Source organism: Rosa chinensis, chromosome 5 (genome assembly GCF_002994745.2).
Source record: "Rosa chinensis cultivar Old Blush chromosome 5, RchiOBHm-V2, whole genome shotgun sequence".
Classification (NCBI taxonomy): domain Eukaryota; kingdom Viridiplantae; phylum Streptophyta; class Magnoliopsida; order Rosales; family Rosaceae; genus Rosa; species Rosa chinensis.
Genome location: NC_037092.1, coordinates 12,653,308 through 12,676,116, shown reverse-complemented (window position 1 = coordinate 12,676,116; position 22,809 = coordinate 12,653,308). Strand labels below are relative to the sequence as shown.

The window sequence follows — 22,809 nt, the reverse complement described above, 5'->3', positions numbered from 1 at the left end:
TGGGTGGTAGTCGAGGTGATATTCTCCTCCTCACACAATCTATGTGTGAATGGAAGTTGAGGTTATTAGTTCTCCTCCTCGCACAATCTATGTGTGAGTGGCAGTCGAGGGTAGGTTGAGCCTGAGGGGCTCCATTTCCGTATGGTGAACCCATTTTCCCCATGTTCTTTTGTTGTTGTTCTTGACTAGCGGGGCTAGTCGGTCTTTTCTTAATTATTGCATGCATCAGGAGTTTTATTGAGATAAATGTGGAAAAGTATAAAACCCTTTTTCTTTCAATTATTTATTTTTGTCCACTCACGCTAACGTTTTTATATACTTTTCCCTGGGCCCTTCGGTTTCAAATGCCCAGTTCGCAGTGTAGCTGTTCGGCTTTAGGAGTTGAGGCTTAGCACCACCGCTGTCACCTATCCCTCGTAGGTTACTTGCTACCTACTATGTGTATCGTTATTCTTTTGGTTCTAGACTGCTCTGATAACCTTGAGATTCTGTGTATTATTATTGTAACCTTTGACTTGGTTGAAATTTTGAGTTAATTGGATAATTTGGTACTCTAAATTGTGAAGTTGTGCGGTTTTGGGAGCAGGGTGGCTCCAGGAGTTTTGGGAGGGTTGTTTAGAAGTGAAATTGAAATTCTACAGGTTTTGGGTTACCCATTTTTAAGGAAGGTTATGCCGAAATCTTTGGTAAACCTTCTTTAAATGTGGGTCCCGCAGGGCCACTTCGGATTCCAGGGTGGAATCCGGGGCGGACCCTGTCAACCTCAAAATTCCAATTTCTGCAATTCTCCTCCAAACTGAAATTTAATTATATAGCCAGGTAATGATGGGCTAAGTAAGATCGTTCCAGAACAAAAGCTAGCAGAGAGAGACCAGAGAGAACCCTAAGAGAGAGAGTCCACTCGTCTGGCTGCGCCGCCATGCTTGCCTTGGCCTCTGGCCAGGTCGGCGTGTGTAGAGTGCGGCCGGACGGGATATGTGTGTAGATGATCAGAGATGGGGGTTGGGTGGCCTTCCTTTTCATTGTTTTCAGGTGGCGGCGGTGGTTGCACAGAAGAAAGGTGTGTGGCCGAGGGTGGTTTTCCGTCGTGTGGCTGAAGGGCGCACTCGGTCTGGATTCCTGGTTTGTGGATGGATTCGGCTGGATACATCACAGATCATATGGAGTTTGGGTGTGATGTGGTTTCGGATCGCATAACAGCAAGGGGCGGAGGGAGTCACAGCGCAGCGATCGTTCTGCTCGGGCTCTCGAGGGATGGGATTGTGGCGGTGGGCGATCTGATCTGCTGGTGTTCTACAGTCGTCAGGGTCCGCAAGCAACGGCGCGGTGGTCTGAGAGGTGCGATGGTGGTGGATGGGCTGGATGTGAAAAATTGTCGTGGGCTGGGGTCGATGCTTGGACCCTCCCGGTTTTGTTCCAAAGGTTGTTTTTTCTGGTGCAGCGACGGAGATTGTTCGTCAAGGGCGGTGTTGGGATGGTGGTGGTGCGTCTGGATCGGGTTTGCCTTGGTGGTGGGCCAAAATATTTGCTTTTTTTTATTATTATTTATTTTATAAAAAAAAAACTAAAGAAAACAAAATTAAAGGGTAAATTGGTCATTTGATGATCAAAATATGCCAGCCGTTAGTTTTTGTAACGGAACTAACGGCACTAGGTACCGATCTTCGGTCGGGGTCGAAACCTCAGGTACCGTTCTGATATTTTCTGAACGTGAGGTACTGAAGTTTAGAATGGGGCAAAGGTCAGGTACTGTACGGATGATTTTCCCTAAAATATATGTAGGGTGAGAATAGAATATAGGATGAAAAGTAGTTAGTAGAGTAACAATAGCTGCACCTTTTTAGAAATTTTAAAAAAGTTTTAAAAAAATCTAATAACTTTAGTTTTTTTTTTTTTAAGTCCGAAGTGTATTCGATAAAAAAATGGAAAATGTCACAAATGGTCATTGAGTTATGACCCATTCGACACTCAACTCACTGTATTTTCAACAATATCACTTAACTCACTCACTTTTACATTCATCTTTCACTTAACTCATTGCCGTTAATTCTACCGTTAAAACCCATTAAAATTGAGGGTATATTTGTCTTAACACTGAAAAAATGCATTTCTGACTTAAAAAAAATTCTTAAAAAAATGACAAATAATTTTTTTCAAATTATATTTAAATTAAAATCCTTTTTTTATTAGAAATTAAAAAAATGAAAAAAAAATCTAATAAATTTAATTTTTTTTTAAAGTTAAAAATGTATTTTTAAGCGTTTTGACAAATATACTCTCAATTTTAACGGTTTCTAACTGTAGAATTAACGGCAGTGAGTTAAGTGAAAGATAGATGTAAAAGTGAGTGAATTAAGTGATATTGTTGAAAATACAGTGAGTTAAGTGTTAAATGAGTCATAACTCAGTGACTATTTGTGATTTTTTGCCTCAAAAAAAAAAAGTTAGAAATGTATTTTGAAAAAATACCATCAATTTTAACTGTTTCTAACTGGAGCTTTAACAATAGAGGGTTAAGTGTTAGACAATGTTGAATGTGAGCGAGTTAAATCATATTTTTGAAATATCAGTTAGTTAAGTGTTGAACAGGTCAAACTCAATAACCATTAGTGATTTTTTGACTTTTTATTAACCAAAATCTTCTTTAATTACTTTTAAAATATTAAAAAAATATTATTTTGTAAAATTTTTAAAAGAAAACTATTTTGTCACTACAAGCATATTGAATTTTAGTTGAAGTTAAGCACCTAGAGATTATAATGAACTCAAAGTTGGGAAAACTTTAAAATAAGATTTTAATAAATCCAGCCAATTTTAAGCTCAAGGTCATCAAGGAAACAAATTAAGCCAAGATCAAACATCACTAATTAAACTTGACCAAAAGCAAACCAATTATTGAGAAATTTTTAGGTGCTACCGTCAAACCAGCTAGTCTGACGCCCCAGTAATGTTTTGACACGTGGACTTTTGCATAACACATATAAAAGTCAGTTTTTCAGTTCTTTTGTGAAAGGACCCTTTTGGGTCTTCGTTATCATCGATCTAGGTTTTCTGTCAATGGCTATTGTGATGCATATCCTCATCTTGCTTATCCATTAATTGAGGTTTCTTTTGCAAATTTGGTGGAAGCAATTGGAATCTGGTTCTTTGACCAATTGGAATTGGAGGCACAACTTTGCAGTTAAGGCTTTAAACAATATAATTAAACTAGATTTGGAGAAACTCTGCATCTACAGGTGAATGAATTTAAATCTTATTGATTGGATTATTGTTTGTTTATCAAATACCAATCAACACTCGTATATCCCTATTGTTAATTTCTATATTGGACCAACTTCTGGAGTTATATTTGACAATTTATCATCGATCTCATGCGATGTATTGGTACGAATCCCATAAAGAATAGATTTCGGTGCTGTTGGTCACAATAGCCATTGCTAAATGTATGACTGTTTTAAGATGATTTTGAGGAGAACTAGATATTGATCGCAACCTGGTGTACCTGGTTTTGAAAAGGGAATAAAGATCTGGAAGTTGGAAGATGACGATGAACAAAGCAAAGAGAGAGAGAGTCTAAAACTGTCTTTCTACAAATATTATAAGTTAATTAAATATTTATTGAGTCCACGTGTCAAAACATTACTGGGTCAGACCAACTGGCAATCCTAGCTGGTTTGACGGTAGCACCTAAAAATTTCTCATTTATTAATACCTAATACTCGTCTTGACTAGGCTCGTTGACACCTCTTGTTATTAATGATATCATCCTTACTCGGTTTATTTCTTTGGATCAAATTTTTATACATAATTATTTAGAGAAGTATAACACTCCAATACTCCCGCTGCCGCCGCCCCCGGATCACATTTTTGCATAATTGAACCACTAGTGATACCAATGCAGACTAGCTTGCTTGTTGCTGCCTCTGTGGCTACATACTTGGGTTGCAGCCTATAATTTTGATCTCCTAAGATGTCACCAGGCAAGAAATATATAGGGAAATAATGACATTAGAGAGCAAGGTGAGTTATGGGTGACGGAATGTACCTTGGTGAAACTTGAAAGGACAATGTCAAAACACACTTGTAGATGCCTTTTATAGTTATATATATAGAAGAATTATCTGTCCACTGCTGCAAAACATGTCACTGATAATTATATAGAACAATTATCCATCCCAATCAAATGAAGTGTGATAAAATGAAGGATCCTGAACTTGAAAGTCTTCACGATCACAAATAAAATCTTTGGTTTGATTGTTTCCTGAAAAATAGCGGGATCATAAAACGTTTAATTGATTGTATGCACTGCTCATGGTTGGGTAGCAAAAGAGAATATTGAATAGTCTTCGGTAAAATAGTAATATGAAATGCCAAACTTCCAAAGTACTCCACCTAATATATGGCGTCCTCCAGCGTCATGAATTAGTTACGCGCCAAAAGTCTTGGTCAAGGGTATGTTTTCAACAAAGGTGGGAGCAGGTTCAGTATGCTTTCTCTAAATTACATATGAATCATAGCAGTACGTTTTAGCAAAAGCTGTGCCTTAAGTCTTCTTCTTGAGTTGTTTGAGAGAGAGAGAGAGAGAGTTAAGTCTTCTTGTTGAGTTGTTTGAGAGAGAGAGAGAGAGAGTTGAGTCTTCTTCATGAGTTGTTTGAGAGAGAGAGAGAGAGATCAATCGTAGCTATTCTATCCAGTTCTTGATTGAATTGAGACAGATCGCTGCAGTTCTTCTGTGAGATTTCACATCTCATCTGCAGGATCGATCCGGTACGTAGTTCTACACCTATCATTCTTTAAAAAGCAAGCCAATTTATTTCAATAATAGTTTTGTGTTTTTGCAAATACTTGTTACCATTACTATTTACTTGCTTAGTTTTGTGTTCTACACCTACGGCCTACCATTACTATATATTTGTTGTTAAACCCTCTCTCTTCTTTACAGAGTGATCGAAAGTATACTGACAGAAGGTTACCATGGCCTTATCTGCTGCGGACCTCTTAATTGGAAAACTTGTGACAATTCTTGAGAACGAAGGAACAGCCATAGCAGGTGTTCGTGATCAAGTTGAAAAGATTAAGGAGGAGTTTCTAAGCATGAAAGCTTTCCTAGTGGATGCGGAAGCCAACAAAGCAAAAACTGAAGGAGAGAAATTGTGGGTTGCAAGAATCAGAGACTTGGCCCATGATGTTGAAGATACCATTGATGAATTCATGTATCAAACGTATGAGAAGCAAAGTGGGGGTCAAATTTCAAGGGGGCTAAACAAAACCATCTGTGGTCCGAGTAATCTTTGGTTCAGGCGTAAAACTGCAAAGAAGTTGCAGAAAATTACGGATATGATCAAAACCATTCCAGAGAGGAATCAAAGGTACGGTGTTGGTCTTTTAGGAGGAGCAATTGCATCTGAAGATATCCACAAATGTGTGCAGAACCAAGCGGACTCTTCTTTTTTCATTATGGAAGACGAACTGGTTGGGATTGAAGGCAAGAAGCAAATATTAATGGGATGGCTCATGGATGAAGAGCAACACCAAACTGTTATATCTGTCGTTGGGATGGGAGGTTCCGGAAAGACAACTCTAATTGCCAAGACCTTCTCCCACGAAAGGGTAAAGAGACATTTCGAATGTTCTGCGTGGATTACTGTTTCCCAAACTTATGCTATGGTCGACTTGTTTCGAAGCTTGATCATAGAACTCTACAAATCAAGGAAGGAAGATTTCCCTGCAAATTTGAATGCCATGAGCAGTAGAGAATTGATAGAGATACTGACGGACTACTTGGGGTCTAAAAAGTACCTAGTTGTTCTAGATGACGTGTGGGAGATAAGAGTTTGGAGAGAAATAAAGGTATCACTTCAAGATAGACAACGTGGAAGTCGAATCGTTCTCACCACTCGTAATGAAGAAGTAGCATCCAACTCTTTTGGAGTTGAAAGCTATGTTCACCATATTCAGCCCCTGCAAAAGAATGAGGCTTGGGAGCTCTTCAGCAAGAAAGCATTCTTAACTTATCAACACAGAACTTGTCCAACTGAGCTGAAGTCATTAGCTTTCCAACTTGTGGACAAGTGTGAAGGCCTTCCTCTGGCTATTGTGGCTTTAGGTGGTCTTATGTCTTCTAAGAAGTCGTTGGATCAATGGCAACAAGTCTGCAACAGCTTGAACTGGCATCTAGCTAATAATTCATCGCTAGACCCTGTGAAAAACATCTTGTTGCTGAGTTTCGATAATTTGCCATCCCAATTGAAACATTGCTTCCTCTATTGCTCTCTTTTCCCAGAAGATTTTGTAATTAAGAGAAAAAGGCTCATCAGATTGTGGATAGCTGAAGGATTCGTTGAACATGTGAAAGGGGTCACGCCCGAAGAAGTTGCAGATGGCTATCTTTGGGGACTCTGCTTCCACAACATGTTACAAGTTGTTGAGAGAAATGAAACAGGAAGGCCAAAAGAAGTTAAGATGCATGATCTTATGCGAGAGCTTGCTCTGTCGACATCTGAAAAAGAAAAGTTTGGTCATGTATATGACGGGAGAGAAGTAATTGAAGATATCTCAACTCGTCGCCTGTCAATTCACAGAACGAGTAATGGAGAAATTAAATCATGGCCAGGTATGTCAAAGATTCGTTCTCTTCTTGTCTTTGCAACTGACATGTCCTCATTGTCTTTCTCAAATGCACTGGTTTCTCAATTTAAGTTGTTGAGGACTCTAGACTTGGAGGATGTCCAAATTGATAAACTGCCGGATGCAGTTGTTTACTTGTTCAACTTGAGATACTTAAATTTGAAGGGTTCTTTAATAAAGGAACTTCCAGAGTCCATAGGACGTCTCCGCAACCTTCAATTTCTCAAGATGGACCGTACTAAGATAGAATTACTTCCACAAGGAATTGCAAAGTTGCTTAACTTGCGCTATCTAACTATGTATCGTCTTAATAAGTTAGAGTTATTTATGGGACAATTCAATATGATAAGTGGGACAAGAGCACCATCAAATATTTGTAAGTTGCAGCAATTACAATATTTAGGGTGTATTGAATCAGAGGGGAACATTGTTAGACTTGTTGGCAACATGACTCAACTTAAGAACATCGCCATATCGAATGTGAAAGAAAGAGATGAGATTGACCTTTGGGCCTCAATTAAGAAGATGACTCTGCTTCAAGGTCTGCAATTAATAGCAAGTAATGAAGAGGAAATTCTTCCGGTGAAAGCACAATGTTCACCTCTTCCGCACCTTCAACAGCTTTCTTTGATTGGCAGACTGCAAAATGTAATACCTTGGTTTTCTTCACTGCAGAGCCTCACAGCTTTGAGTCTGCATTGGTCTAGACTTGAAGAGGATTTACTTCCTTACATTGAAGTACTTCCCAATCTGACGCAACTTTTTCTTACTAATGCATATGTTGGGAAAGAGTTGTGTTTTGGCAGGGGTTTTGTAAAGCTTATGAGATTGCGCTTGGTAAATTTTGCGTTGTTGAAAAAGATAACTATAGAAAAAGGTGTGATGCCCAATCTCCAGTACTTATGGGTTGATAGCTGCAAGGATTTGAAGACAGTGCCACTGGGCCTTGAATATCTTTCTAATCTACAATCTTTGGGCTTGGCGGATGTTCCTATGGAAGTTATACAGCCCATACAGCGAGGAAGTGCTGATCACTTTAAGGTACAACACATCCCTGAGATCATACATGTTTTTGAACAATCTTCCAAGTGGGTCTCCGAAAACTTGGCCTAGTATGTCTTTCTCCTCCAAGGTAATTGGTTTCTTATATATACTTGATACATAGAACCTTTTCTCATATTATACAAGAATCTATGAAAAACTAAATGCGTTACTCAGCCACATAATACATGCAATGTTTTCTCTCCCAAAAAAAAATACCCTAGGTTTTCTCTCTAGCGTGAGAAAACTCTTAAGGCCGGCGGCGTACGTGTACTTGCAGATCAGTCCTGTCCGGTGGCACCCGGACATCTTCGCAAGCCTCTGGCCTCGCCGACGTGCCGTGGTCTGCTGTCGGACGGGATATTGATGCTATTTGCCCAGGAGCTTTCATGGGAGAGAGGTTTCCGCTTGTGGTTGCGGTATGCTGGTTTTGGTGGAGTCTCTTGGCGTCGTCTCTGAATCACAGTGGGTATTGGTGCTTCGTCGTGGGTTTCCAGGACCGTCGTTAGACGTTTGGCTCGAGGAGGCTTTGATCTCGTGCGTTGCATCGTCGTTTGTTCGTAGTGGTGCGGACCGGTTTGCTTAGGTCGAGGTGGCGTGGTACCATGGCAACACGGTGGTACGAGTCGCGGAGGCTGAGGCAGCATGGGATGTGGTGGTACGGGTCATGGCACGGTGGCAGCGAGGTCGTGCGGCGATGTCATCTCCTGATGTGAGGGCGTGATGACGTTTTTGGGCTTGGATCATTCCAGTATTGCTGGGCCATGGATTGGGCCTTTTCTCTTTGGGGCTATTGGGCCTTCTATTTATGCCGGGTTTTTTTAGCCCTAAGCCCAACTCTAGGATAGTAATTTTATTACTTTCAATAAGTCCCTAATTGTTTTAGGGAGCTACGCACTTTTGTGCCTCTAGCGAATCTTCCGGAGTAGTACTGATGGAATATTCATGTTATTTCACTGTATTTAATGTCGAGTGAGTGACCTAGTTCTATGTACCACTGTGGGTACTAACACATCTTCTTGTCTGTCTATAGATGGCAGCGGAAGGGTATGTAAGGGCTTTTGATCAATATATTGGCTACTGCCTTCTTTCAAAAAAAAAATATATGCAATGTTTTCAGAGATTTACCTTATTGTTTTTTCTCTGGTATGCAGCGATTGTTGAGACCTTCTTCCAAAGACGATAGCTCATTGCCAATCCATTTCTGAATAGATGTCATACAAGAAGGATGACCCCAAAGCTAACATAGCATCATATTCTACCTTCATCCCGATGGTTAGCATTTGATTCACCTCGTCAAGCAGTACCGGATTCGTTTGGATGTTTGGACCTGTTCATCCTTCAGGAGATCTCTGGCCATTATCCCACATTGCATTACACTTTACAAAATCCTCCCTCTGAAGTGGTTCAGGTGATAGCAAACATCTGCACTCCTCCTGGACTAGCATTAATATGAACCAGCATTAGCATATTATGCAACCTTGACCTCATCTCCCTCAATAAGAGCAACATTGCATCATCGGGCTGTCCATCTGCTTCATCATGCACAGAAATCGCTCCGCAAACACAGACAATGAGCATTAACATCTCAGTTAATCAACAATATTGTCCCTACTTCCTATCATGTCACGACTTCCCAATTAATTAAATTAGGATTACTTAAGAGTTGAGATTTGATCCTTCACACTCCTACCTTCTTATCAAAGTAAATTTTATTCGAGTTCCTTTGCTTGATACAATATATTGAATACCTACAATCTCAAATTCGATTTGAATACATTGTCTTTTTTTTTTTTTTTTTTGGGGGAAAGATAGAAAGTTCATTCAATCAATTGAAAGGCAAACATTTGGGGGGTGGGGCATAAACCGAAACCGCGGTTACAGATACCATCAGGCCAATGGGCCCAAGCTCTAACCACAATACACCTCCTTCCAAGGCTACTTCGAACAGATAATCCCGAATGTCCCAATAATACCTCGTAGTCAATAGCAAAAGGATTGCGTCCTCTTCAACACCATGTCCAAAAAGTACCGGCCACGTGTAAATGATCGCTCGTCAGCAGATCGACCACCATAGTAAACCAAATTTGAACCAAATCTGTTGGGTGTGTGGATCCGATTCCACATAGGATAAGGATTTGTTAATCCTTGATTAAAGAGAAGTTTTGATTGTTTCCTACCTGCTTACATAATCCTACTTGGTAATGGTTTCTATGTCTATTGGGAATATGTTTCCAATGTCTTATAGGGTATGGTTAGATATCTATAAATAGGGGCATAGGTTGTAGTAGTAGATCAAGTCTTTGAAGCATTAAACAGAGAGAGCAAGTGAGGTCTTAAGAGTTGGTGAGAACTTCTTGTGAGAGATTCTTGTATTCTTCTTCTATAGTGAAACCCAAGCAGCCCGGGGACGTAGGCAAAGTTCTTTGCTGAACCTGGTTAACAAGTTCGTGTTTTGTTTTCTTGATCGTTTAGCTATATTGTTTTGCACTTGTCTGCTTCCACAAGAGGAATTCTAGGTCGAATTCCTAACAAAGTGGTATCAAAGCTTAGGCTCTAAAGTGGAAACAATGAGCATAGAAGACGTTGAGAAGAGGGTCGATAAGTTCGACGGTAATGACTTTAGCCTGTGGAGGTCACAGATCGAGGACTACTTGAATATAAAGAAGCTTGCTAAGACTTTAGAGGGCAAGCTCCCAAAAGATATGAAGAAGGAAGAATTTGTCGAGATGGATAAGATGGCCCTTGGAGCTGTTCGACTATCGCTTTCAAATGATGTACGGTGATTTGTTATCAAGGAGACTACGTTGAAAGGGATGATTGATAGTTTGTCCAACATGTATGAGAAGCCAAATGTTGTTCAACAGTTGTACTTGATGAGGCGGCTGTTCACTTTGAAGATGGGTAAGGGTATATCTGTTCGCCAGCAAGTTGGGATAGTTGGTGATATTATCGAGCAACTAGCATCGGTGGATGTTAAATTCGACGAACACATCAAAGCTTTAGTGTTGTTGACTTCCATGCCTTCGGATTGGGATGTGACCGTAAACTCGATTTGTAGTGGATTCGAGACTACAAAGAAGCTGAAGTTTAATGATGTGCGTGACATTTTGATTTGAATATTGTCTTTAAAGGGTGATTTAGAAAACCAATAGTTCTAAGAGAATACTATTGAGATAGAAAAGATGAGAGAATGTGACAGGTTAGGTTCAACCTGATTTGGACCCAAGTAATCCCATTATTGATTGGTAGGGTTTTTCACCTAGATTCGCTAACTAAGCAAATCCAAAATGAGGCTTAATTCCAATTTCCAGGGCTAAGAGTTCTCGAGTTCCACAACTTTACCCTATTTCCCAGAATCTGGTAAATTTTGTGTAGCATGTTCCGTCGTATACAAACTAAGCAATGATTGTTAACCTTTTCTATCCTTCTATTCAATTAAACCAAAGGGAACCCCTGTTGCAATGAATCACAAGTTAAATCTAGGAAAAACTTTACAGCCTTCAAGTTCACTTTGTGTGCTGCGAGCCAGTGTTTCTATCTGTGCATATACTTGATCTAAAGTCTGAACTTTATACTACTTTGTCTCAGTCTCTGAGATGCATAGCTGATACGGTTCTACACTTTCAATGACCTTTCTCAAAGCATCAGGTCCCATATATTTGAGAACCTGCAGCAGTAATCCAAACATTATGTAAAATGTCCTCCCAAGGCATGCCAAGGATCCTTAGAAAATCATTGCTTTTCCAGATTGTGAAAGCAAATAAAAAAACATTATACTTGGTAACACTAAACAAATTCTTCTTCCTTGTGAACACACAAGGACTTAACAAGAAACCACATTTAGCGAACTGCAAAGAAATCATGACATATTTTGAGATGAAAAGCAACAGTAGTAAGAGTACAAGAAAAAAGTGGAAGCAGCAAACCTCATTAGCATCTTTGAAACAGCTGAATTCATCTTTCTTTGGCCAGCTTACTTGCCAACATCTGACAGCCAAGGAAAGTAAAAAGAAATAAGTGGATGCATATGTATATCATGCATGTTTAATACAGCATATTCCCCTTTGCTATTTATTTCAAGGAATACCAGAGTAAGCATTTCTTCAAGCACATCTACAATGATGTGGCTGTGCAGAAATGAACATCAAGAAACCGAGTTTAGAAAATTGTTTGCGTTCAGTGGATGTCATGAATTTTAACAATTAATCGAGTGGTCTAGAAACTCGCATTCCGCAGCACTATTACAGTAAGCAAGAGCGAATAGTAATTGTTCTGATCTGATCACCAAACAACATGTACTTCACACATTTTCAGTTCGGTCCCATGGAAGTTTTGAGTTCCAATCAATAATTTAAAATGAAAATAAAAACCATTCTAAGAGGTTGCATACAAAAATATTGGTGTGCATTCAGATTGATGGATTTGTCAAATACAACACATTACAGAAAGCTGCTTAACCTGTTTGTCCCGAGGCGGCGTGCTAGTGCTCTGGCCAAAGCTTGGCCTGTTGCATCATTGTCGGTTGCCAGGATAATCCGAGAAACCTAACAGGTAGCGTGTAAAACAACAGTTCATAGGAATTTTACTTGAATGGCATATAACAGTTTACATACCTTATCCAACTTCTGTTTGCAATTCCACAGGTACTGAAATGTAGTGTCCTAATTCCGGAAAATATGCATGAAGTGAGGAATATGTAAATAAGCATGTGACATTTGAAAGAATGTTACAAAACCCATTATGAAAAGCAAAGCTTGTATAAGGAAAAAGAGGGTGATAACTGTTAATTTCTTTCTTTCCCTGATCATAAGAAAGTTTACAAGTGACTTGCACTACACAACCTAAATTGAAAAACTATCGTGTAAACTATGCTGTTCTTAATTAGTAGCTTTAATTACAAAACAGAGATTGCAATCATGCCACACCAGAATCATTCCAATTGCCAACTTAATCCTCAGATTACATGTTAAGATCCTAAAAACATTGCAAAAGTGGAAACAGACTCAGTGCAAGCACATATTACAATCTGATTGTTGTATAAGATATTTAATATAAGGCAAATATGTATACAATCAGAAGCTAATAAATTATGAGTCCTTTGTTAGTATGTCGCATACTTGCATTGCATTATTGCCGAAGTCTGACTTTCACAATTGAAATCTAAACTGCTTTTGATGAAATTGATGGCACAAAATTGAAAACCAAGTACATCCGGTCCCATATGGTATTCCAATTCAAGAAAATATGAACACCTCGTGAATGCCATAGCAGGTCATGCACATGCAAGTAGTCTATGCATCTATCTATGTATAAACCTATTCAACTGCTTGGTGAGGAAAGAAATCGTCCACATTTTTTTTTTCTTTTCTACAGATTCAACATAGAAACACAGTTTATTATCAAAGTCCTAGTTGTTCAGCAGTTCATTCACTTGGGATATGTCATTCACTTGTTACAGGTAGAAAGCAGTTCCATCTACCATGTTAAATTCCCCACTTGAAATAACCAAAGGAAAAAAAAAAAAATCTCTAGCCTACTAACAGCAGGCTCTAGAGTAGTTATCCCACACCTTTTCCATAGATGGCAATGTAGGAGAATTCTTTCCTGCTCCACCCCCAGGAGCACTCACACAATTGCAGAATCCAGCTTCCTCCATAGAAAGCTTATCTATTTCACCTTCAACCTATGAACAGCATATGAATCACAGAAGTAAGGTGGGGAGGGGGAGAGAGAAGAAAACCAGCACAAATAAGGGGAAACTGAACTCACAATGATAATTTCAGCTGCATCATTTATATCATCAATTCCATATAATATCTTCTCTGAACCCCTCTCCTGAATATCAATAACCGAAATTGAACATTTCCAATTAGAAGGCATTTATATTTCACTCAGTTCATAGCAATATATTCTATAATCCAAAATTCCAGGAAAATTTAGGCGCTTTTACCGTCCAAAATCTTTTTTCTAGGGTCCGGTACTTGCAACCAACAATTAGTCCTTTGTGTCTATAAGTAAATGCAATGACATCCTGCAAAATTTCAGCAGTTTTAAGATCAACCTCTCAATGATGAAGTTCTTGAAAGCTGAAGTAAATATGTGTGATGCATGGTTAGTGTGTGAATTGGAAAATATAAAAGCTTCCAACAATGAATAGGGTTAGTCTGTTGATAATAATAATAAAACCATGGATAACGAAACCATATTCTCTTATTCCCTCAGAGAAATTTAAAAAAAATCAGATCTTTTCTCTGTATCCCAAATATAGATTATATGATTTGTGCTACAAACAAAACAAATTAAGAGAAGAGTTCTAAGTGGGTGCAATTTAGAATCTTTAGATTATTATTTTGTTCGAAGAAAAAATCTTAATTAACTGATGGCCAAGAATATATACTGGTTAGAGAAGTGGACTTAACAATCTTTTGCCAATGTCCCTGAATCAGGGTGGTTTTATGGGAATTGGTTTCTCTTGGAAGGAAATGCCAAGCTTGGCAAGAACATGGTAAGTTGCTAACTAGTAGTTGATTCAAAAAATCAATGACTGAACACCATGAAGTGAAAGACATCAGGGAAAAGTTTCTGACAACCTAAAAAAATATATAACTATCCAGGGTTGCATGGACAAATAGTTTCATTGATGCTCCCATGTGCAAAAATCTTGGTAAATAATTTAACAGAGTTTCTTATTCAGAGTCGCTCATCAAAAGTGATATAGTAATTCCAGCAATTGATAAGTTCAGGGTACCTCCTTAGAGCGTTGCACATCATTAGAGAGTTGCATTACAGCATTTCTCCGCAGAGTTTCCTCAGATATCTTCCTCTCATTGAAATAAGCCGTTACCTGAAATAAAGAAAGAGTTTATTTATCTTAGAAAATAACATGTCAAAGATAATACAAATATGGAATTTGAGCAAGATACAGAAGCAGAGAGAACTTGTTGAGGAAAAGTAAATAAAAGATTATAAACTGTTATTTGGACACAAAGTGTATCAACTCAAACTTTAGGACTGAGACAATTCTTCAATTGTCTAGACACAAGGACATTGAATCATTGCATGTCTTTGAAGTAATTAAAATCATATGGTACTCCATGTTTAGGCATATGTTTACAGCAGGAAACCATAGAAACCCAATGATGAAGACAATACTGTGCTATGTCTGCTGACCAAACTGCATAAAATTCTAAAAACTCTAGACATGTCTTATCCAAATGAAACCCTTAATTCGTTAATCACAAAAGTCCGACAAAATCACTATTGTATGACAGAAAAGGACTAGCCTTCAGAATAACTCTTATATATATCTGAACAGAAGAAATCAGAACAGGCAAATTGAATTATGCATCTTCCAAATGCCAGCATGAACACGCATCAACACAAATTGTTAGGTCAGTTCAATTACCTTTTCTCCTATTGGTACTAGCCTGAGGCCTTCCTCTGTCATTTGCCTAAATGGCTGGAATTCTTTCTTCTTCACCTCATTGTGTCCTGCCTTGCCTTCTAAAAACACCTAAAACATTGGTAAGTCAGTATAAGCACCTTGTCTCCTGTGTCATGACTACTAAATTCTTGAAATGGTTGGTATATAAAAACACAAGTACATAGTCATATTGTGTTACCTTGTCAGCCCAATTACAATCAGTTCGAAAACATCTCCACCTTGCTAGATCCCTACGACATTAGAATCACAAAACCAATTACAACCCACTTGTTGGAATTACATAGTATCAGATATAAAAAGGCTAGAAGAATCGCCATTATACCCTTTTTGGACAATGTAAAGAGACAAGCTCCTCTCCAGTGACCGCCCACCATTGCACTGTTGAAGCGAAACCATGGAAAATATTTAAATGCCATTATGTATGAATATCCATATGGAACCAACATAATTATTTCTAACAGTATTACAGAATACTAATCCAAATACATAACATAATCATACTTGAGTCTTAAAAGACAATACCTTGGGACACAGTAGATTACTATAGTGTCCAGGCACACAAGAACTATCACAGATAATCCCAAGAAGCTCCAATTTCTGCTTCAAGACATCAACTTTAGGCACACCAATGCTCTGCTCCACATTAGCTTCAAAAACAACAACAGCCCAGGTCATATATTGGAACAAAAAGGCATTAGATGAGGCTGTGACCGGGGCAAAAGTGAACCTGGTGCAATTTGGACTTGGGTGGAACTAGAGGAAGAGCAAGACCAAATATGGAGTGAAGTATTGGATGATATGGGACTGCTTAGCAAGTTGTGGGTGGAGAAGAAGAGTGCAGTTCGGAGAGGACGATAAAGGCAGATACTTGAGAGATTGGTGAGCATTGTTGGGTTCTGGGTTTGTTTCTTTCTCTTGAAACAATGAAGAGAATTGGTTTCTGGTTATGGGTTTTGGAGGTTTATGGGTTCCAGCTTCAAGCTGCAAGAAACAAAGCGTTTCTATCCCCATGTGTGTACCAGATGAGATTTTTTTTAAAATCTTTTATCTTTTTCGTTTGCCATAAGAAGGAAGAGAATTTATTCAGAAAAAATTTGGACACTTCTGGTTAGTAGGAGTTGGGTTTTTATCCAAAAGTTGCAGAGTCAAGCCAGCTCTATCTTTTACAAAACATAAAAATAAAAATTCAGTGAACATAAGAAATTAGATTTGATTACAAAACTAGACTATAAAGATTAGTGACATAGTAGCAACGATCACTACTGTTAACTATTGTGCCTGAATCCATGAAGTCTTTTGAGTTTTGACGCAGAAGTCCATTAAAGAGGGAGACTATGAGACTATTTTCGATCAAAGAAAAATAGCTTGCATACAGCGAGAAAAGAAATACATTAATTGGGGGTTTTTTTTTTTTTAAATGTAATTATCTAAATAGGAAAGAAAAGAAAAATTAGCAAAAGAGAACTTTTACCGAGACTTAAGTCGCACAATATGCTTTAGATGCTTTAGGCTTTAAGCGATCAAACGTTTTATGCAAAGAAGTTTCACAAGTAGATAAATAAGTATTTTGCCGATGGGTACTTCGTCCACAAAAGTGAGTCATTGCTTTTTTTATTCTTTTATAAGAGGTTTTGCTCGATGAATTATTTATCAGTATAAGTGTTGTAAAAGTAAAATTGAGATTGTAATTGGTCTACTCATTTCATTTCATAGTCCATTTATATAGGGATATAATTACAACGGAAATATCAATTACATTAAATACTGATTGATCTGTAATCCTTACTGATTGATAGTAATCGCTGATTCCTTGATTCCCTCTCCGTCAGTCGTTTTGACGAAGGCACACAATATGTTTTTCCTTTAACACTCCCCCTTGTGCCAAGTCAAAGACGAAATGGTGCATGTGTTGTTGCCTCACTAAAAACATTGCCAGGTAACAATAAAACCCTATGGGACAAAAAATACACCTTGGTCGAAGGAAAATAGCACAACGCACCTTTTACATTTGAGGATGACATGTGTGTGTTAGACTCCCTCTGACGTTTACACCTCCTCCTGATCTTTACATTAACCAAGGGAGCTTGGAAAGTCTTCGCATTCCTATATTTTTCACATGTTTCTCAAATGTGGCCTTAGGCAGTGATTTGGTAAACAAATCTGCCACATTCTCCTCAGACCTTACTTGATTCACTTGAATCTTGAGGAGGGTCTGTTGTTGCTGATTGTAGAAAAACTTTGGCAATATGTGTTTTGTATTATTACCCTTGATATATCCTAGCTTCATCTGTTCGATGCAAGCTGCATTATCTTCATAAATGCAAGTAGGCTATTCAGTGGTAGAACTCAAACCACTAGTCCCTCGAATATGTGTAATGATAGCTCTTAACCATATACACTCACGAGCCGCCTCATATAGAGCAATGATCTCTGAGTGGTTCGAGAAGGTAGTCACAAGGGTTTGCTTAGTTGATCTCCAATCTATCGTCGTGTTCCCAATGGTAAATACATAATCAGTTTGGGAACGACCTTTATGTGGGTCAAGGAGGTACCCAGCATCAGCAAAACCGACCAAAACATCATTTGGCATTTTAGTGTAGTGAGTGGCGTTTTCGCCATCAACATTTTCTTTAAGAATTGCAGTTCCATCTACGGTCCCTCTTGTCTCTCTATATAGGGAAAGAACAATCCCAAGTCAATAGTTCCTTTTAGGTATCGGAAAATGTTCTTGATACCATTCGAGTGACGTTGCGTTGGCGCTGAGCTAAATCTAGCTAACAAGTTCACTCAGAATGCAATGTCTGGTCTAATACATTGGGCGAAGTACAATAATGCGTCTATTGCACTTATATAAGGAATTTCAGCTCCCAACACATATTCGTATCTTCCTTTAGACGAAATGGATCTTTCCTTGCATCTAAAATTCGACCGATCATAGGAGTGCTAGTAGGATGCGCTTTGTCCATGTTAAACCGCCTGAGCATCTTTTGGACATACACAGACTGGTGGATTAGTATTCCACAAACTTAGTGTTCTAGTTCAAGGCCTAGACAGAATCAAGTTTTCCTAAGATCTTTCATCTCAAATTTGGATTTCAAGTACCTCGTGGTTTCTCTTATTTCATCAAGAGTACCTATTATGTTCATATCATCGACATATATAGTTACAATTGCAAATCCGAAACTTGTTTTCTTTATGAATATGCAGGGGCACAATTCATCGTTCTTATATCCCTTTCTAATCAAGTAGTCACTTAGACAGGTATACCACATCCGCCAAGATTGTTTTAATACGTAAAGTGAGCATTTCAATTTAATTTCAAATGCACTCCGTGGTTTAGAGTCACTTGACTTGGGTAATGTAAGGCCATCAGGCACTTTCATATATATCTCTGAATCTAGATCCCCATAGAGATATGCAGTAACCACATCCATGAACTGCATTTCCAGTCCTTCGGAAGCTACCAAGCTAACTAAGTAGCGGAACGTTATAACGTCCATTACGAGAGAGTATGTCTCCTCATAGTCAATTCTAGGGCGTTGTGAGAAATCTTGCGCCACAAGGCGAGCCTTGTACCTCAAGACTTCATTCTTCTCATTACGCTTTCTGACAAACCATTTATGTCCTACAGGCTTTACACTTGGTGGGGTTAGCACTACCTTACCAAATACTTGTCTCTTTGCCAGAGAATCTAGTTCTACCCTGATTGCTTCTTTCTATTTAGGCCAATCTTCTCTTTGTTGACATTCTGCAACAGAGTGTGGTTCGATATCATCGTGCTCTATGATTTCTTGAGCAACAGTGTATGCAAATACATCATCAATGTGTATGAAAGATCTTTCTATCAACTCATAGGCACTCTCATAATCCATTGAGATTTCTTTGTTCTCTGGAATCATTTCAAACATCGGAGCATCGTCCAATATTGATTCATGGACATAACTGTAATCAGAGACAATCTCATGAGAGGGATTCTCTACATTTATGATTAATGGATCGGTTTGTGCCTTACTCGCCCTCTTCTTCCTTGGGTGAGTGTCAATCGAACCAAGTGGTCTCCCCATCTTCCTTTGAGGAGCCATGGCCTCAACCACACCTCTACTAAGTGTATTTGCAATGCCTCTATCTGTGGCACCGTGCCCCTTGTTGGGGACTTATAACCTTGCAGGCATATTTGCAGCCGGTATATGTGATCTCATCACTTTTACGATATCAGTAAACACATTAGGCATCAAATCTGCTACGTTTTGAAGATCAATTATTCTTTTCACTTCACTTTCACTTTGTGAAGTGTGGGGATCAAAATGAGACAGAGTGGGGATAAACCACGACAATTCCTGTCAGTCTCTTGGAAAATCCTTTTTCCTATCTCCCCCAAATGACAAGAAGACTGTCTCATCAAAGTGACAATCCACAAATGTAGCGATAAAGAGATCGACTGTCAAAGGTTCCAAATAGCGGATAATTGTTGGGGATTTATATCTAACATAAATACTTAATCGTCTTTGAGGACCCATTTTGATGCGTTGTGGGGGCGCAATAGGCACATATACTGCGTAACCAAATATGCGTAAGTGTGAAATGTCAGGCTCATATCCAGTTACCAACTGGTACACAGAAAATGGTTGGCTAGCTATGGGTCTAAAATGAATAAGTAAAGCTGCGTACAATATTGCATAACCTCATGCAGATATAGGCAAGTTGGTGTGCATAACCAATGCCCTAGCCACCGTCTATAGCCTTTTGATGGTGGCCACCGTCTGTAGCCTTTTGATGGTGGCTTTTGCAAGACCATTTTGTGTATGCACATGGGGTACAGGATGCTCTACATCGATCCTGATAGACTTGCAATAATCATCAAATGCTTTTGATGTAAACTCTCCAGCGCTATCGAGCCTTATAGACTTGATATGGTGATCAGGGTGGTGAGCCCTTAAACGTATAACCTGTGCTAGGAGTTTTGCAAATGCAGCATTTCTTGTGGACAATAAAGCGACATGTAACCAGCGTGTCGAAGCATCCATCAGAACCATAAAGTATTTGAATGGTCCGCATTCTGGATGGATAGGTCCACAGATATCTCCTTGTATCCTTTGTAAGAATGGAATGTTTTGTTTTGTATCTTTAACATAGGAAGGTCTCGATCCTGTTTTTACTAAAGAGCAGGCTTTGCAAAACGAGTGATGTGCCTTTGAAATAATCAATGAGGCATAATGGGAGGGAGGTAGTGCTTCTGATACTTCAGAAGGCAATCACTGCATTTGAGCAGTACTAGGACCTACACCTTACAGTGTGAAGGATTTTCATCCCATTTTATTTTTCACTCGAAAGAAGGGATGACCATATGAGTTCTTTTAAATACGGATCATCATGTCACGTTATCAGCACGCTCAGAGCAAATAGTCAAGAGAAAAGAAAAATCCCTAGCTTTGAAAAAAAAAATTATTTCTCTCTCTCTGCCGGCAAACCCCACCGGCCCCCTCCCAGCCTTCTACTTGCACATCCTCACCTCGTGCCCACACACAGCAGCTCATTGCTGGCAAACCCTATAGCCCGCACTACTGCCCACACAACCACATAGATCCCCGGCTCCCAACATCCCCTCGCAGCCCCGCCTGCGCGTCCTCCCTTTGCGGGCACAACCCACTGGCCCAACGCAGCCTCTATAAGCTCACACCTCGCCCAGCCTCTGCCCTGCTCACCCGCTCATTGCAGCCTGCCCACCAGCGACGTGCGACAGCCCAGCCTAGCCCACAGGCCTCCAGCCCCTGCACCTGCATCCCAGCGCTCGGCTGCCCTTCCAAATCGATAGCACCATCTCTGCCCAGAAGGAACAGCGAAACAGAGAAAAGAAGAAGAAAGAAAGAAAGAAAAAAGAAAGGAAAAGAAGAAAAAAAAACGGGGGTTGACCCGGCCCAACAAGAAAAAAAGAAGAGGGTAACCCGACCTAGAAAAGAAAAGAGGTGGCCCGAAGAAGGAAAAAAAAAAAAAAGTGACTCAGCCCGAAGTAAAGAGCCAGCCCAAAAAAAAAAAAGTCCCTGAGGCCTAGAGAAAAAAATGCCCAAAGAAAAGATCCGGCCCAGAGAAAAAAAAACAGAAAACAAAGAAAAGAAAAAAAAGAACAAGGCCCACTGCTGAAAAGAGAGCAAGCGGCCTAGTTTTTCTCAAGCCCAAAAATATCGCTACGCACTCCTACATCAACACGCGCGTGCGCTAGAATTGTTTTATTTTCTCGAAATCAAATATGTTTTCTTTATTTTATTCTATGATTATAACTTATTTAGAATGCTATACAAAAAGAATTGTGTTTTGCCATGATAATGAAAATTCATGCGCATTATAAATACATAATTACCATGATAAAGCATTTTTACGTAGCATCGAAAAAATGTGACCATTACGAATCTAATTCGTATTTTTGGAAAATACGAATTCATATTTGGAAAATGTGACCATTTTGAAATCTAATTCATATTTTTGGAAAATAATTTACGTGAATATCTGTATGACTGTGTAATTTATATCTTCCCTCTTGTTTATGTAGATGGCTGATCCAACTCGACCTGAAATTTGACATTTTGGACTCAGAAGGACTTGAGTACTACCGTTGGGTTTCCGATGTAGAAACTACTTTTGTAGCAAAATACTACACTGCCACCATTACCGACCCCAAAGACGATGAACCGTCTAATTATAAGGTAAAAGCAAATGCCTTAATGTTTCTGAGGTGACATATTGTTCCTAGCCTACGCTGGGAGTACCTTCAGTTAAAGACACCCAAAGAACTATGGGATGCCCTTAAGGGACGTTTTAGGAACACTCATGACACCTTGCTCCCAGAACTGACCATTCAGTGAAATGAAATCCGCTTGCTTGACTACAAAATGGTCAATGACTTCAACAAGGACATATTGCGCCTAAAGGCACGTCTAAATTTCTGTGGAAAGAAACTCACAGAAGATGATATGATCCAGAAGACTCTTTCCACTCTTCCCACTTCAGCACTTATACTAGCGAACCAGTGTAGGTTGGAGTATGACAACATAAGAATCACAACCTTCAATAAGCTGATCAACCTACTGTAAGTGGCTGAGAGGCATAATGAGGTTCTCTTGAACAACAATGTCAGGCCCACTGGGACAAAGAAATTTCCCGAGGCTAATTATGGAAAAATGAAAGGTGGAAAGAACCCCAATGCATAGGGGTTTGGACGTGCTGATCCCTACCCATGTGGCAAGAGACGTGGGGGCCGTGGTATGGGCCGTGGAGGCCCTCCCAATGTATGGCGCAGAGATAGTGCTACTGGCCCTAGTGGTCATGGAAACAAGGTGCAAAGGACACCCATGAACCCTTCAGTCAAACAGGAAAGAGTTGATAAATTAGATTTATGAACAAGATCTTGATTTGATTATTGTTGGCTTATTAATAAATTTCTAATTTTATTCTGAAGCACTGAATTTATTCAAATTTATTTACTACACATATTTACATGGTTCGAAATAGCAATATAAAGATGTAAAGCAATACATCCAGAAAAAAAAAATTATTTGAATGAAAAGATTATCATTCTACCTAAAATAGAAATACTCTAAAGAATATGAGATATATTTAATGTCATAGACGCTCTATATGCACCAAGAGCTAATCGAACCTTGTTAAGTTTCAAAGATATTCGTGCCAACAGTTATCATATA

The 22,809-nt window shown here is 39.1% G+C and overlaps 3 protein-coding genes across 7 annotated transcripts; 2 read left to right on the top strand and 1 right to left on the bottom strand.

Moving 5' to 3' along the window:
* The first annotated feature begins 4,512 nt into the window (after positions 1-4,512).
* On the top strand, positions 4,513-9,388 carry LOC112201464 (disease resistance protein RPM1). Of its 5 annotated transcripts, none has more exons than XM_024342339.2 (3): positions 4,513-4,767; positions 4,943-7,668; positions 8,823-9,388. In XM_024342339.2, exons 2-3 carry the CDS (start codon positions 4,975-4,977, stop codon positions 8,874-8,876), a joined length of 2,748 nt encoding a protein of 915 aa, XP_024198107.1. In that variant the 5' UTR covers positions 4,513-4,767; positions 4,943-4,974; the 3' UTR covers positions 8,877-9,388. The 5 variants fall into 5 exon arrangements, with proteins under 5 accessions (XP_024198107.1, XP_024198105.1, XP_024198108.1 ...); XM_024342337.2 differs by having other exon boundaries at positions 4,943-7,759; XM_024342340.2 differs by lacking the exon at positions 8,823-9,388 and adding an exon at positions 7,893-8,763.
* Positions 9,389-10,238: 850 nt separating this feature from the next.
* Positions 10,239-10,787, top strand: LOC112203184. Its single transcript, XM_024344184.1, has 2 exons — positions 10,239-10,445; positions 10,536-10,787. Exons 1-2 carry the CDS (start codon positions 10,239-10,241, stop codon positions 10,785-10,787), a joined length of 459 nt encoding a protein of 152 aa, XP_024199952.1.
* A 287-nt stretch (positions 10,788-11,074) lies between these two features.
* Positions 11,075-16,216, bottom strand: LOC112165993 (primase homolog protein). Its single transcript, XM_024302731.2, has 13 exons — positions 15,843-16,216; positions 15,638-15,762; positions 15,438-15,493; positions 15,294-15,345; positions 15,077-15,184; positions 14,420-14,515; positions 13,622-13,702; positions 13,441-13,506; positions 13,241-13,354; positions 12,285-12,332; positions 12,130-12,215; positions 11,598-11,658; positions 11,075-11,338 (listed from the first exon to the last, which is right to left on the bottom strand). Exons 1-13 carry the CDS (start codon positions 16,000-16,002, stop codon positions 11,246-11,248), a joined length of 1,146 nt encoding a protein of 381 aa, XP_024158499.1. The 5' UTR covers positions 16,003-16,216; the 3' UTR covers positions 11,075-11,245.
* Positions 16,217-22,809: the final 6,593 nt, after the last annotated feature.

Bases quoted from the DNA above. Each gene is read 5' to 3' on its own strand.
- LOC112201464 (XM_024342337.2), top strand. From the start codon at position 4,975: ATGGCCTTATCTGCTGCGGACCTCTTAATTGGAAAACTTGTGACAATT.
- LOC112203184 (XM_024344184.1), top strand. From the start codon at position 10,239: ATGAGCATAGAAGACGTTGAGAAGAGGGTCGATAAGTTCGACGGTAAT. The intron at 10,446-10,535 runs GTACGGTGATTT...GTTGTTCAACAG, and splicing joins GACTATCGCTTTCAAATGAT to TTGTACTTGATGAGGCGGCT.
- LOC112165993 (XM_024302731.2), bottom strand. From the start codon at position 16,002: ATGCTCACCAATCTCTCAAGTATCTGCCTTTATCGTCCTCTCCGAACT. The intron at 13,703-14,419 runs GTACCCTGAACT...GAAATTTTGCAG, and splicing joins ATGTGCAACGCTCTAAGGAG to GATGTCATTGCATTTACTTA. The intron at 11,659-12,129 runs GTTAAGCAGCTT...CTTGGCTGTCAG, and splicing joins CGCCGCCTCGGGACAAACAG to ATGTTGGCAAGTAAGCTGGC.